We start from the raw sequence: 16034 nt of genomic DNA, 5'->3' as shown, positions 1-16034 counted from the left end.
TTTGTTGAGCGCCAGGACTGAAACGCATTCAGAAAAAATAAGACTATACTTTCAATGTGGCCTTCAGCTTGTTGGCCTGTAGAAATGGGATCATAAGGCTTGTTCTGTGAGTTAGACACTAAAATATGGCCTTTCTGGGTTTAACTCACCTTATGTTTTATAGCCTAACCCGTGATCTCAGCTGCTGCAGCCAGTATCCCCTCTCCACACCCAGAGTCCCTGTCACCAGAATTGCTCCTAACGACAAAGCTGTCATTACTTATTGCAGAGAAGTGGATATTAGGTGGGCAGTTGGCATCCAAGTTCTGTGACTTGGTTAACTCAATACAGAGTGTGTTTGAAGGCTTCATTCAAGAAAATATGTGTTGCATTGGTTCAACAGCAATGGATATAACTCCTCTGAGTGAAACAGCCTCTGACAAAACAGACGTGAGCTTTCAAAGCAGCTAACCTTGTACAAAAGTAGAACTTTCCACCCTGCTACCCCTCCTTATGTTGACTGTATGAGCTGTATAACATTCATAAAGGGTGTTTTAAAGATGGAGGGAGTCCGCGGGGCTTCCCTGGTGGTGTAGTGGTTAAGACTCTGCGTTTCCAATGCAGGGGGCATGGGTTCCATCCCTGGTTGGGGAACAAAGATCCCACGTGCTGAGCAGCGTGGCCAGAAAAAAAAAAGAAAAAAGAAAAAAAAGATGGAGGGAGTCCAGATGGGTTAGGATAAGAGCTATCTGAAATTTCCTTGTAGGGTTGGGAAATATAGTACTTACATAAGCTATTAATGGACTACCTGAGTTTCAGCATTCATGTTTATACTTGTGCACACATCTCTATCATGCTTGATGTTTGGAAACCCCTAGGATAACATGAGGATTTTTGTAGTCTGGGATTATGGAAAGAGGCTGATGTCAAATTGTCAGCTCTCTACTACTCCATGGCTGTGTGATGTAACCTCTGAGCCTCCAGCTGTAAAGTGGGAATCGGTACCACCTCGCCTGCAGACGTGCTGTGCAGATGCTGTGCTATTTGAAAGCACTGATTGCCTTGCCCCGTACATAATAGGTACTTTCCTTACTTTTCTCTCTTGGAGTCTGATGCTTTGGGGCAGTAATGTCCCAAGACCAGGCAAGGGAGGCCCTGCTTCTAAAGCTTCTGGCCACGTGCTGACGAGTCCAAGAGGAAGCCTGCTTCTAAATCATTTCCGGGATCCCCAGATTGCCCCAAGATGACCCTGTGCTGGCTTCTAGGACCTTACAGACCTCTTCTCCAGGACCCTCCTCCTGGGAGCAGACTACCCTTGCAGCATTCCCCTCTTCCCAAGGAGGGTGGACAGACCTTGGCCTCAAGGCTGGGGTGTCCACTCGCATGTGTGCAAGCCAAGGATCAGCTTTCTCCACACTGACACATTCTGACAAGGAGCTCCAATGAGTTAGAGAAATCTCAATTGGAACCTGACCTCTCAGGTCTTTATGAAGGTGTATCTGTCAAGACAGAGGGTAGCATAGATTTTATTTAATGATTAACTTTTTCCCAAGCCCCACAAATATTAGGAGCAAGCCCACTTCGAGCACACAGAAATGCTTTCATCCAGAGTCTCTTCCTCTTAATGAAAATAAGAAAATCACATAATCAAAATAATCCTGGGTTGTTTTTTTGTTTGTTTTTCCCAGTTTGCCACCTGATTCAGGAGTTCTCTACCATGTTCCTTTGCCTCATCATAAGTTTTGCCTGGGATCCTGCTTAGGTAGCTTCTGGACCTATGTGAGTCTAATCAAAGGAGAGGCCCCGGAAGGTGCATCTCACAGGCATCCCAAAAGCTTCGTGCAGTTTGGGACTCAGTGGTACTCAGCCCTACCTGAATTTTAAAACTAACTGGGAAACTTTGAGAAAAATCCTGCCACAGGAGCTCCATTCCACATAGATGAGATAGGCATCTCCAGGGGCAGGGCCCAGGCATGCGGATTTTTAAAACTCCACATTGGGCCAAGATTGAGAAGCAAGCCCTCCCAGCTTGCTCCCAAAGCCAGGAGCTCAGTCCTCAGCCTCAAACAGAGCCTGGCCTCCACTCTCCTGGTGGAAGGGAGGCTGTAGGGTCTTCAGACTTGCAGGCACTGTTGTTCCTTGTTAATAAGCCCGATTCCGCCACCTAATTAACACTTGTTTATATTAAACAAGAGTTAGCTGCCCATATGCAGAGGAGGGGGTGGTCCTTTTTGAAGTTTCTAGTTGCTGACTTTATAAGATTTGGCCTGAAGTGGGACTTCTGGAAACTCAACCCGAGACAGCAGCTAAGAAGTTCTTCCAGAAGTTTCTCTCGCAGGCATAGATATCTCACGAACCAACCCAACTGGCGACGTTTTTCCGTAACACCCCTTGACCCAGCAGTGGCTACAGGGCGGAAGGTGTGGACAGCTTCCTGGGTTTTGGTGCGCCTCGTCAGGTGTTAAAACAAAGAGGATCATTGTGTTTCTTGGAACTGGTCTACATGTCTACGTTTAAGATTAAGATCTAGGGAAACGCATTTCCGTCTGAGCCTCAGTAGGTTCTGACTGAACGGCACCAACCTGGTGATGGCGCCGCGACACGGCCGCGGCCTCCAGCCTCTTCTGCCGGTTCCTTTAATTAGGAGAAGTTAAGTGGGGCTGCTACATATTTTGAGAATAAATAACACTATTTAAACTTAGGCAGCCTTAACCACTAACCTAACCGCTGCGTTCTCGCTGCTACATGCCCCCTGAATAGATCAGCATAATCTTAACGGGGACTTAAAACGCATCACCTGCGTTCCGGAGCTCAGAACCAGCAGCCGCCAGGAGCCTTTGGAGGCTTAATGACTTTAATTATGGCGAGAAATACCTCCTCCGGGTGGGAGGGGCGCGGCCGGCGGGCCCGGGTCAGAGGAGGCCGGATGGGAGCCCGCCCCCGAAGGCGGCCCCGCTGGGTGGGGGGAGGGGCTGGGGTGCGGGGAAGCCGAGGGGGAGGGACGCGGGGGGGCGGGGCCCGCGGGGCCTCGGCGCTCGGAGCCGTGTTTGTGGCTTCGGCGCTTTGATCTCCGGCCAGGGAAACCTGGAAGGTCAGGCCGGGCTGCAGCCAAGCCCCGGAGCCGGAGCCGGGAGCCGGTGGAGCGGGCCGGGCCGCGCCGCCCGCCCGCTCGCCCGCACTCCCCATCCGCCTCCTCCCGCCCAGGAAAATGAGCCCGCCTGGCGGTCCGGCACCCCCACCTCCCTACCCGCCCCCCCAACTTCCACTCTGCGGGGGCTGTTTTGTGTTGGTCCCCTTTAGGCAGTGGATTAGGGGCTCCGAGTCGTGACACTAAACTAGCGGAATGCCCTGTACGTTTGGTTTGCTAATATCATATTTGTTGTACACATTGTAAAAGAACTCAGATTATTTTTTAAGCTATGTGACCCCCTATCTTCTCACCCCCTCCCCTACAGATTCCCCCAGAGCGGCAGGTGATTCCCTGCAGGTTAGGGTGTTAGGGTCGTTTTTCTGGCCACTTCTTCTGACGCCCACCCCCTTTTTGGCACCAGGATTTTCTCACCAGTTACCCATGTGCGCCGGTGTGTGACCTCATTTCCTATGGAATGAAAGGTTTCTGCAGGAAAACAGGGCGCTTGGTGAGACGGGCCTTGCAGGCCCCCTTGCCTGGCAAGAGTGTCCCCTGTAGTGCAGTGACTCGTGCTTCAGGGCACAGCAGCCAACCGGAACGCTCAAGAGCCCGGTGCCTGGGTGGTCACTACTCAGTGAAGAACACCGGGGAGGAGGAAAGGAAAAAGTGAGGAGGGCAGCTTTAAAATCCACTCAGGGGCCTCCAGAGGGAGGGGTGTAAAGGGACCCGGCGAGCTCTGGCTTGTTTACACTGGGTGGGAGCAGCCAGGAGAGACTGGTGGGCGTCAGGTGGGGTGTCTCTGGGTCTGGCTGGTGGGTCTCTGTGTGTTGACAGGCCCTTGCGCCTCCCCGGCCACAGGAGCAGGCCCTGTGTCCCTGGCAGGGAGGTGCCTGAGGCTCAGGCCTCAAATGGCTGTGCCTCACAAGCCCCTGCTTTTGGTCTCTCCTTGCCCCACCTGAGGCCACCATTGAGTCTGGAGTTTGGAATATGCCTCCAGTTCCCCGGATCTCCACAGCAGGTGGGGAGGGCAGGCCAGTGTCCCCACACTGTCCCTTGTGTGGTGCAGGCCCTCTTTTTTCCATCCATCTTTCAGGCTGGAGAAAAGTCAGTTCCCCTAACTGATTACGGGAGGAAACTGAAAATCCACATCTCCTGCCATTTGTCCCTGTGGATATGTCCGAAGGTGGTCGTTTGGTCAGCTTTCCTTTGGGGGGAGTTTTCAGGGAGGCTGGCATTCCTCCCGAGAGTAGAAGGGGCAGACTCTGCAAGTGCACACGCTTGTTTTCTGAGAACTCTGACATCAGAGATGTGCTCACAAGAGGCCTGAGGCCCCATGAAGATCCACAGCAAGGCAGAGCCACTTTCAGCAACTGGGGTCGAGGTTGCCCAGAGAGAGTAATTCCTGCATTAGAACTGACCACCAATAAACGACCCATCAGCAAGCGCTACAGCAGAAGATGTCATGTGGTTAGTAAGAACCAAATCCCGAACATCTGCAGTGCGGAGAATCTTGAGTTCCAAGAAGATCTGGTAAAGAATGGACCTTCCACAATTCAAGAGTCGAAGGAAACAGGAGAGCAGGTGGCCTGGAGCAAGCTACAGCCTGCACTTGGCATAGCAGGGCCTAGGGTGTTTGATGCTAACCCCAAGGGTAAACTGCTCATCCTTTTTAGGTTAATCAACAGACATTTCTTAGCCATTTACCCTGTGCCAGGTTCTTTGCTGGATTCTGGGAATTGAGCAGGAAAGAAGTCTGAGGGCTTGGCTGCCATCTAGTGAGGGAGGCACTCTAAGTAAACAGTTACAGTGTGATGTCACAAGAGCTGCACCGGTTGGGCTCAGAGGCAGGAGGCAGGCCAGGCAGTGCGGAGGGAGTAACACCTAAGGCAGTGAGAGTTAGAGGAGGAAAGGCTGGCTGTGGTCAGAGCCAGTGTGTTTCCCCAGCAGGTGGGCAGGGAACGGATAAAGGGTCCACCTAGTCAGGCTCTGGGGCTGGAGTATTGAGTTTGCTATAAGCCGGGGGAGTCGCGTCTTATTCTAAGAGCAGCACAGAGTCATTCGGGGAGAGTGGGGCTGGTCAGGTCTGTGATTTATTGAACAGAGAAGTCCCTCTTATGCTGCGTGGAGACCGTACCAGGGGCAGGCAGGTGGGCTAAGGAACCCCCAGAGGGGAGTGTTGTTGTGGCTCACGTGGGAAATCTGGTGTCCTGTACAGTGGCAACAGTGGGGATGGAAAAACAATGGGTGGTTTTGGAAGATGGAATCAACAAAACTTGGTAAGCAGTTGGGTGTAGGGGTGAGGGCAAAGAATAGTGGTTTAGCTTGGCCCCTGAGGGGCTCAGGAGGGAGCCCTGGTTGTAGGAAGGTGAGGACTGCATGAAGGGTAGGCCCATGCACCTACATCACCCTGAGCCAGAAGAGTAAGCTCTGTCCCAGGAACAGCTGCAGAAGGAGCTTGGGGACCCTGCTGACGCAGAAAGCTGGTACCAGGTCGTGGGAACTAAGCCCTGGGACTCTGGTGCCATTTTGGATTCTCCACCATCATGGTTTCTGCCACCGTGGGTCATACTGCTGTATCAGTGTGTCAGAGGAGGGCTGCAAGTAAACACTCTACTGGGTAAGAAAGGAAGACACCTCAGCACTCTCCCCCTGCTCCCTGCTAAGCAAGATCTCGTCTCCCCAGGACAGCAGCAAGCGTGTGGAGACAGACACTTCTAGAAGGTCCTGGCGTGTGTCTTCCTTGAGGTGCTTGGCATACAGCTAGCCCTCTTAAGTAGCTGTGAAATTGAACTGTATACAGTTCACCCTTTTTTTTTTTTGAAAGTATAAAAAATTGAATTTATTAGCCATAAAATACATTCAACTCCAAAGATTGAAATCAATTTTATGAAGATTTTTCAATTAACAATATCATATTGAACAAAAATATTTTTCAGACAAATATCGATGAAAAATAATAGAGACAAAGTAGGCAAATCGTATACAATTGATCCTTGAACAACACAGATTTGAACCGTGCGGGCCCACTTATACCTGGGTTTTTTTCAGTAGTAAATACTACAGTGCTACACAGCCCAGTTGGTTGAATCTGTGAATGCAGAACCGCAGATACAGAGGAGCCTTGGAGACAGAGGAAGCAAGTATACAGAAGGAGACTGAGTTACACGTGGATTTTCCTTCAGCTGCGCAGAGGGTCAGCACCCTAACCCCCGCGTTGTTCAAGGGTCAGCTATCACTGAATATTTTCATACCAGGAAGCATCTCATCTAAACTGGTGTGTGTATTCCTTAGTAATCATTTTCCAGATCAGAACATAAATCTCTGACCCATCCCTCACCCTCCTACTGTGAGTTAGAGCAAGGGAGCGGTTGGGGGTGAGACTCCTGTCACTGAGTGTGCTATGTGCACAGAACCTTGGGTCTCATAACTTCTCCCATGGAAAGGAGGGTAGGGAGTGGGCAGGAGTTGCCACAGAAAGTGTCCTGTGTTGAAAAACTCGGGGATGCCAAGTAGCTAAGGGCCTTATAGCACATGCAGCATTTCTCAAAGGACACTGGCCAGGGTAGCCTCTCATCCCGATACCTACTACAGGGATGTGGGATAAATGGCTCCAGGTTGGTAATTTCTTACTCACTGGCCCTCGAAACAAAACGCTCAGACCTTTCCTGATGACTCCCCCGGCCTCTTCAGAGAGGCCTGTGCCAGCACTGCTGGCAGAACAGACGCTCCGGGAGGATAGGGACGGCCACCATTCTGCTCCCTGCGTGTGTCCTGCAGGCCTAGCCCACATAGTAACTGGTTAATTTATACCGTTGAACAAATAAAGTAATAAATGGCGCCACAAATAGAATCAAACTCTGCTGCCGCCTACTAGGTTAATTTGCTGAGTGTGGGCCGCGCCCGGGGCAGTCTCCTCTTTTAGGCTTTACAGGCCACAGACACCAGCCAGAGAAGTACCTCCCGGTTCCATTAGACCCTGAGGCAGATTAGCCCAGCTCCCAGCCGTGGCATTTACACAAGAGATGTTAGTGCCATTTGACTCCGCAGGACCACGTGTAGTGATTTAAAGGATAGATGCCACCAGAATGTGAGTACAAAAATATAGATCCAGCACTGTTCTTGATAGAGAAAATGCAGAAATCCCCTAAATGGCTGTCAGAGGAGCAGTCTTAAGCTCCATGTAATGGAAGAATATATGTAGCTGGTAAGATCACTGCATATAATATTGTTGAGTGAACTGTTAAGGGGGAAAAGAGCAGAATTGAGAACAGTATATACATCCAATTTATTTTTAAGTGTATTTTGGTATGTGAGTATATATAAACGTAAGCATTTTATTCCTGCTAATACATGAGTTTTAAAAAAACATGGAAGGATATAAAACACACCATTAGGTTATGAAGCTGGGATATAGGGAGGTGATAGGTAGGTTATTTTTTGCTATCAATTTCTGAATTATTTTAAAATTTTCATGTCAAGCACATATTACTTTTATTAATAGCAAAAATACTAAAGATGGTCACACTTGCAGGAAAAATGCATCCTAGAAAGTGATAAGCAGCAGAGGAGAACTCTTGACAGGTATTAGAACTCAGAGAGGAATAAGAGCCGCTTTTGACTAAAGAGAAGCACTTACCAGTCTTATGTGGGAGGCTTTGCATGTGACCTTGACCTTGAAGAATCAGTAGGCTAGGTAAGATCAACCCATCATAGTTCACTCTGGATGTCTTTGTGCATGGGAAGGGCCACGCAGAGGGTTACTCCCGGACTGCCTGCCTCCTCCTAGCCAGCACACCAGTGGGCCACTGTATCCAGAAGTTAAACCTGTTGACAGATTTGTCTTTGATTGTGTCATCCTATCTTGTCATTACTGCAGATAAATTAAGAGTTGAGTGGGTTTATAAGGAGGGGCATTAAAATCCTATGTGGATTGTATTACGATTCTTAATAATCCTCCTATTCTTTGGCCCAGGGCCTCCGTCCTAAGAAAACTGGAAATGTAAGCCAAGATTCATTCAATGTGGCATTAATTATAAGAATAAAAAAAAAATGGAATAGCCCAAATATCAAAAAGATATGAGTGAGTAGAGTATCTGAAAGGATCTATCACAGCCTTAAATGTATTAACAAAAAATTTTAAATGATTTGTTGGAAGCTTAGGATAAGTACAAAAAGACCAGAATGAAAAATTAGATTCAATAGAGGCGAAAAAGGAAAAAAGTCTGCTTGAAGCCCCCGTATGTCTGAACTTCCTGTAAGACTTTGAAGACACAAGTCTTCACATCAGCGCTAACAGTCCAGCTTCCTGGGTTATCCTCTGGTCAGGTGTTTGGGACAAAGGAGGTTTTTGGCCATCTTTTGTGTTATTCCTGATTAAGGTTGTATTCTGTCGAAAGTTTTCTTAAAATAAAGATTAGGCACTGGGGACGCCACATCCAGTGCTTGATGAAGAAACAGATAACAGGGGGAAACAGAGTCTATTCCCAGGGGCTCTGCGGAGTAGCTGTGGGGTAGGACCAAGCCCCAAACCAAGTCTGGGTGTAACTGCACACACACCAGAGAGAGTGCCTGGTCCATTCCTGATTGGAATTCCTGAATTACATTGAAACCCAAGCAGACTCTAGGCTGTAGGTTTTCTCACCCACAAGGTGGTAATGGGACTTATCAGAATGCCCCCTATGCATCTGGAAATTCGAGACCCAAACGTGTGTGTGTACTTTTTTTCTGGGGTGGGGGGCCTGCACCACCAGGGATTGAACCCTAGCCCCCTGCATTGACAGTGCGGAGTCTCAATGCTGGACCAGCAGCGAAGTCCCAAGACTCAAACATATTGATAGAAGCACTTCCTTAGGGGAAAACCACATCCATGTTCAGGGAGCAGTAACCCAAGAGTACAGTCCCAGGCAGGCTTGCTTTCAATTAGAATAAACATTTATTGAATAACCATAGGAGTCTCACATTGCAATAAGTGCCAGCCATGTAAGATCCTGTCTTCTAGAGCTTGACCTTTCGTACTTTGCAAGATGTAAGTCTGCAGATGTTTGCACTTTTGTTACTTGTCTCAGTGACTGTGGACATTGTCTAGCCTCGGGTCTCCCAGCCCTGAAAAGGTAAATAAGGGACGATGACAACCTTTTATTCCACATTCTGCTGTGGGGCTTGTGGTCACCTGCTGGCTGGTGCCAACCTGCCCTGGCCTGATGGAAGCAGCAGCGGTGATGAAGGGTGGGAAATACCTGTGTAAGTGGGGCGAAGGGAAGGGCTTGCAGAGGTCAGTAAGCGAGGCATTCGGCAGCTTCTAGGAGGCCTTGCCAGGACATCCCACCTGCTCTCTGCTGCTCACACCCTTCTCCCACTCTTCTTCCCAATCCAGTCTGTGCACAGTTCAAGGGTAACTGTCCTCTCCAACTGAAGCCCAGTGACCAGTGACCTGCATCTAGCAGTGTCCACCAGGCTGCATCTTACCCAGTCTTTCATTGCAACAGCCTTATTTCGAGAAATTTGGACATTGGGTGTGTGACTTTATAGAGTTTTGACATAACATTCAAGCCCAAGTTTGATTAGAGAGAACGGTAGAAGATCTAACATATGAAGATGCGTTCATGGATGCCTCATCAATTTTTAAACTGAAAATGCAGGGCAAGGGGCAGTAACCAAGTAGTGTTCTGTGTGTTTTCATTTGCTTTGGGAATAGCATGATCAATGTGTCATTTTCTAAGTGTGGATTATTCAAGGCCTGTGTTAATTCCAAGCCTGCTCCTGACAGGCGCATCCCCAATGTAATCCTGACTTGCCTGCTGTCCAGTCCTGTGTGTGGGAAACACAACCTTACGTTAACAGCAGTTTACGTTAAACATAATTTTTAAAGTAAGCTAACTGTGAGAATTATCATTTTCTCAAACAAAATATTAGTACTTTGGACTCTGTACATTAACCTGGTTGTGTATAAAGTCGAGCTATAAACAGGATTTAAGCACCTTATTCTTGACCTGCTCTTTTCACTAGAGAAACCAGGAGATTGGCTCTCCCTCCGAGGTTTTGTTTAAAATGTCTTTTAAAATGTGCCTGGCCCACGGGGGTCATGCCCGCCTCCAGATCCCCGAGACTTCCGCCTCTTTGTGGAGCGGAGGCTGGAGGCGGGAGCAGGCAGCAGCCAAGGCTCGCGCTGCCCGGGGTCCTGCAGCCTCTCATCCCGATGCGGCCAGGCTCTCCAGGTGCAGCCCATTGAAGTTCCCGAAGCAAGACGGAGCTGCCCGCACGGTCCCCGCAGGTGCTGTGTGATGTGCTCGAGCGGGGAACGAAAGCCAAATAAAGGAACGAGAGGTCCTGCTTATTTCCTCCTTTGTGGTGCTGTCCCTCAGGGCCCCTCTGCATCCCTGAATTTGTGGACAAGGCTGGGCTACCCGGCGAGCAGAAGACCGGCACACACTTGCTGTTAACTCTGGGGCCCCTGAAGGCCTGTTGACCTCAAGCAAAGGGGTCTGTGCCCCTAAAGAGCTTTATGGGGGAGAGTGACACCACCTGGCCCCAAACTTTCTCACTGGGCCATCATGTCCTCTCACTAGAGGCAGGTGACAGCCGTTGCAGTTCTTTCTGCATCGCTCTGGACCGTCCCTTGCCTCCACGAGGGAACTGGAAGGGACCCTAGTCCTCATGACACAGGCTCCCTTCTCCTTTTACAGGTGGGGAAACTGAGGCCGGGGCTGAAAGAGACTCGGCCACTCGCCCACCATTGGTAGCTTGTCTGGCAGGGCCGGGGGTCCCTCTCTGATGCAGCGCGCTGGCGGGAAAACAGGGTGGGACGGGCCAGCAGCAGAGCAGACTAAGTGCATCGAATCTCAGTTGAACAGGAAAGGGTCCTCAGCAGAACAAGGACAGCTTCTGTAGCACATCACTCAGGTGCCTGAGCTTGTTCAGTTGCGGAGGACTTTGCTGCATCCCTGACGATTCACTGTCCTACTTACTGAGTACCGAGTCCAGGGAGCTGTCTTGTCCTAGAAGCTGTGGGGTAAGACTGCCCTCTGGTGGCTGGTGGAGCCATTGCTCTGGCGCTATTCCGGTCTAAGGCTCAGTGTTGCTTTCCTGTGCTGCGTCCATGTAGAGTGATTATTTCTGTGGAAGCGATTCAGATTTTATTCTTTCTCAAGCACTCTGGCCCATAGAGACTTTCTTGACCTCTGAGTACTAGCCAGCATTTGCCCATCTTATAGGAGGTTTGGTCTTTGTTTTGGTTCCCCCTGCCCCCTTTAGAGGTGTCTTGCTTCCCTAACAAGATTCAGGTTCCTAAAAGCAAGGATTATGTCTTCTTCTTCCTCAGCTTTTACCCTGTTGTCCCCTTAGCTGGACATGAAATTAGAAGGTTCACTGGGGTGGAAAGGAATCCTTTCCTCCGAAAAAGAATCCCACCCCTTCTCATTTGTTCCTCAAACATTCTAATCTCATCTCTGATCAGTAGTTCCCCGAGTAGTTGAATCATCAGAATCCCTCAGAAAACTTTCAGAACTCAGTTTCCTGGGCCTTCCTCCAGCCCTGCTGAATCAGTCTCTGTGGTTTGAGCCAGGAAATCTGCTTTACAAACTTCCCAAGTGGTTTTTGATGTACAGCCAGGTTTGGCAGCCAACTGCTCTAAATCCCCGTTTACAATGATTTCTCGTAGCTTTTTCCCCTGACAGCATCTCCAAAGGTCTTCAGCTTATGTCAGTTATTAAAATTGACTGTTGTGAGATTCCTTCAGAAATATTCAGTACGTTCTTCTAACTGCAGTGCTGGATGATGTGGGGAGGAAGCAGGACCACAAGAAAAGGACCAAAGACATTTGCTTTAGTTGCCAATGGCCCTGTGTTCATAGTGGAAAATATTAAAACCAATACCTTTATGCTGACTGGGCAGGGTAGGTTGTTGATTTGTAGTTTGATTTTAAGGTTTAGGCTGGATAGGGAGACAAAAGTTAATTGAGCACCCAGTTATTTATTTTCACCATTTCTAACTCATCTGGTTCTCAGCATGACTGTACAAGGTACTATGCCCACCCACCCCCTGTTTTTTTCTTACAAATGGGAAGTTGAAGCTAAGGAAAGTTAGTAACTCACCCAGTCACATAAGTTGGTGACTGTCAGATTCTGCATTCAAATACAGGTCTGATTTCCAAGGCCAGCTTTGGAAAGGTAAGGACGAGGGTGCCAACCTGCTCTTTTTCGCTCTGCCAGGCCAAGCGAGCTGTGCAGCGGGGAGCCACTGCTGTCATCTTCGATGTGTCTGAAAACCCAGAAGCTATTGACCAGGTAAGCTCCTTGGCCCAGGCCAACACTGTAGTGTTCCTGAGAGAAGGACCTCCTTTTTTAGCCTGGCTTCTCATGGCCGTGTTGCCCTTGTCTTCGGGGCCCTCGTGCTTGTCCGCCCCCATTAGTTCTCCATGTTTGCACATCATACTCCAAGGCAAGTGTATTAAGAGGAGTTAAGAGCCAGGAAGTTGGGGGCTGGGAGACATTTTCAAAGACCCTTCTGGGGTCCCGATCCATCCTAAAAACAGGCATCATCCCCAGCCTCGTCCTTCTGGACCTCCACACCTAAGATGCTTGAGGAGTTTGAGGATTTCCCAAAGGGTATTTTGGGTTCTTTTCCTTCAGTCTTTCTTTCTCTCTTCTGCTTCTTAAAGTCATTATGGTGTCTAACCAGGACCTCCTCTCATTCCTTAGCTAAACCAGGGCTCAGAAGACCCACTCAAGAGGCCGGTGGTGTACGTGAAGGGTGCAGACGCCATCAAGCTGATGAACATCGTCAACAAGCAGAAAGTGGCCCGAGCCAGGATCCAGCACCGCCCTCCTCGAGTGAGCCTCCACCGGCGGCCACGCTGCCACCTGCCTGCTGCCGCCTGTGCCTAAATCCTCCTTGGGCTTCGGCCTTTTGCTCCCGCCTTCTCTCCGTCTAAAATGCTGATGTGCCCCAGGTTCCTGCAGGTTTAGATCAGATGTAAGGCTGGAGGCCAGGGAAAAATTTCACCCGGTTCCTCTAGAGGGGATTTGAAAAGTCCTTCCAGAGATAGATGATTTGTGACCGGATGTCTCTTCCCCCCGGTGTCCCCTCTGGGTAACTTCCTGTCCTTTTTCTCTTCTGTCCCATCTCCCTGTGAAAGGCTAACTGAGGAGGATTGAAGGGAAGGACACCCCACACTCAGCTTCTTGTATCTCCCTCCTTCCGTCTGGCCTAGACTAGAGGATAAGGCCTGTGCTTCCTTCTTCCTGTGGGGTAAATGCGTTACTGAAACCCCCTAACCTGTATTTGATTCTGGAAAAGTAAGCTTGCAACTGGGATTGGAGATCACGACTTCCAGGTGGTTAGTGAATAGCCTCATTTTTTAGGCTTCTCTTAGGTGTGTTAAAGGGACAGTGCTGGCATCTTCTGCCTAACCTCAGGCTGAAGATTCTAGGAAGCTGGACCAGGTGCCCCATAGATGGTTTATTTCCTCCCCACAAATACTGGAATATTCACATCGAGGATGACTCTTTTGCACACACAAAATACCCAAATACCCATAGCATTCAATCAGCAAAACTCCACTCCTGTTGGCTAAACACAGGTCCTAGCTGAGGCAGCTTTAAGGTTTTAGGAGGCAGAGTGCCATGAGGAAAAGGTAAGAACTAAAACCAGAGGGAGTCTGCAGAAGAACTGACTTGCTGGCTGCTTTTTAAAGGAAAAAAGAGCGCTTTGGTAAATATGACTCACTGTAGTGGAAGCTGATATTTGTGGAAGCAGCACACAACTTTCTGAGTTGTTGTAAACCATTAATTATATGGTTAGTAATCACTGTTCCCTCAAAACATGACACTCACTCCTTTGTCCCATAAATGTGATATTTGTGTTTATTTGGAAGGGCCTCTCCTACCGGGTACAGCGCACTTTATTCCGTAGGGAGCAAGGCTCTACGAACAGAGTTCTCTTGGCTGTTAGGAGGCCTGGCTGAAACCGCTGCAGGCCTCCCCCCGCCACACTGCAGGGCACTACCTGGGCCTGGGTAGCACACTGTGCATATGTTAGCAGAACCCCAAGTGTGTCCTACAAAGGAGGGGAAATGCAGCCCAGTGTCCCCGTCCTTCTCCCAGCCAGGGCCGACCCAGCCCTTGTGCCGATCCCCAGGCTGAAGAGAGCTGTGACTCACTGTGTCTGTGTTCTGTTCCAGCAACCCACTGAATACTTTGATATGGGGATTTTCCTGGCTTTCTTTGTTGTGGTCTCCTTGGTCTGCCTCATTCTTCTCGTCAAAATCAAGCTGAAGCAGCGACGCAGTCAGGTAATGCCTCAGAGCGGCCCGTGAACGTTCATCCCTGCTGCCCCGTTGCTGGTGCAAACCTGATCCTAAAACCTGCAGCCCGTTCCCAGTGGCCTAAACCCGACAAAGATGGAGAAAAACCAGAGCAAAGCTCATGGCATTTTGTTGTCTGTATTCCAAAACGGCCGCTCCTACAAAGGCCTTGGCCCCTGGGGCCATTTCCAGCAGGGGTTTTTTGCAAAGAAATGTTTAAATGTTAACACGAGCCCTAGAGCCTTGCTCCTCAAATATGATCTGGGGACCAGCAGCATCAGCGTCACCTGGGAGCTTGGTAGAAGTGCAGAACCTCAGGCCCTGCCCCAGACCTGCTGCATCCGAATGTGTGTCTACCAAGCCCTCCAGGCAATCTTCAATAAACAGGGTAGCCTGTCTAGTGTCCTAGCTGGCACAGTGCTGCGTGCCTGTTAGGAAGGAAGAATTTGGGGGTAGAGGGCAATGGGAAGATACTCAGGAGTCTAGACTTTCAGGGGTGTAGCAATGTGATGTCCCCGAGCACCGAGTTCTCTCAAGGGTTAGGTGGCCATCACTGACAGAGCAGCAGCTGGTGTCTGTCGAGTGCGTCCAGTTTGCCAAGTGCCGGGCACCCCCACGCATGGACTCATGTACCCTCAGGATGTTCTTCAGTGAAGGGAGGACCCCTTAGCACACAGCAGAGTTGGCCAAATAAAGTAGACCTCTGCTGGTACTGCTGCTTGGGCTGATGTTGTGGACACTCAGGAGTCTAGAAGATCTGTGCCCTTGTGCTGTGGCCTCTGAATATTTAGTGATTTCTCAGAAGTCTCTCCTGGCCTGATGGAGACTAATGTTTGGCTGACCATGACCCTGGGGGTGACTACTGCTGTTAAAATGTCCCGGACCCTAACATGGACCACATTCTGCCATGCAGAATTCCATGAACAGGCTGGCTGTGCAGGCCCTGGAGAAGATGGAAACCAGGAAGTTCAACTCCAAGAGCAAGGGGCGCCGGGAGGGGAGTTGCGGGGCCCTGGACACCCTCAGCAGCAGCTCCACGTCCGACTGTGCCATCTGCCTGGAGAAGTACATTGACGGAGAGGTAACAGCAGAGGCGAGACCCGTCTTGGGTGGGGATGAGGTGGACAGGCCCTCAGAGGTGCACAGGGCCTGGAAGGACAGTGGCCTGAGGGCTTTTCCCACAGCTTTGTGGCAGGAGGGCTGAGCCACCTAGGTTTCCAGGGGACGTCCTGAGACCTTTGAACTGCTGTTCCCCCCAGAAGGGGGTGGCCACACACAAGACACTCTCTCCCCAGCACCCGGCTGAACATAGGTGGTTTTGGAAGTTGATCAAAAATATATAATGGGCCAAAAAAATGTCTAGTTTTAAGAACATTTACACTTAATTTTAGAATTGCTCTTCTGAAAACTGTGGGACTTGACTTGATACAAACCTCTCCTACGAAGCTGGAACAGTCACGTTTTTACTTATAAAGAGGCAAGGGATGCGATGTCCCCTTTTTCCTTCTAGCTTTTTTCTGAAAATTTCAAACTTTCAGAAAAGTTGCAGGAATCACACAATGAATGCTGCCTCTTTCACCTAGAGTCACCCGCTGTTAACATTTTACCACATTTTCCTCATCTCCT

The 16034-nt window shown here is 49.6% G+C and overlaps 1 protein-coding gene across 5 annotated transcripts in view; it reads left to right on the top strand.

The window, feature by feature from the left end:
- Positions 1-16034, top strand: part of ZNRF3 (zinc and ring finger 3) — a 138937-nt gene that overhangs the window by 113774 nt on the left and 9129 nt on the right. For all 5 annotated transcript variants that reach the window (XM_057744050.1, XM_057744053.1, XM_057744051.1 and 2 more), the window contains 4 exons: positions 12316-12390; positions 12805-12936; positions 14286-14396; positions 15322-15489. In XM_057744050.1, coding sequence (XP_057600033.1) covers positions 12316-12390; positions 12805-12936; positions 14286-14396; positions 15322-15489 — 486 coding nt within the window. The remainder of the gene's footprint in view (positions 1-12315; positions 12391-12804; positions 12937-14285; positions 14397-15321; positions 15490-16034) is intronic.

Source organism: Hippopotamus amphibius, chromosome 8 (genome assembly GCF_030028045.1).
Source record: "Hippopotamus amphibius kiboko isolate mHipAmp2 chromosome 8, mHipAmp2.hap2, whole genome shotgun sequence".
Classification (NCBI taxonomy): Eukaryota; Metazoa; Chordata; class Mammalia; order Artiodactyla; family Hippopotamidae; genus Hippopotamus; species Hippopotamus amphibius.
Note: the sequence above shows the minus strand (reverse complement) of the source record. Positions and strands in the feature narration are given on the sequence as shown.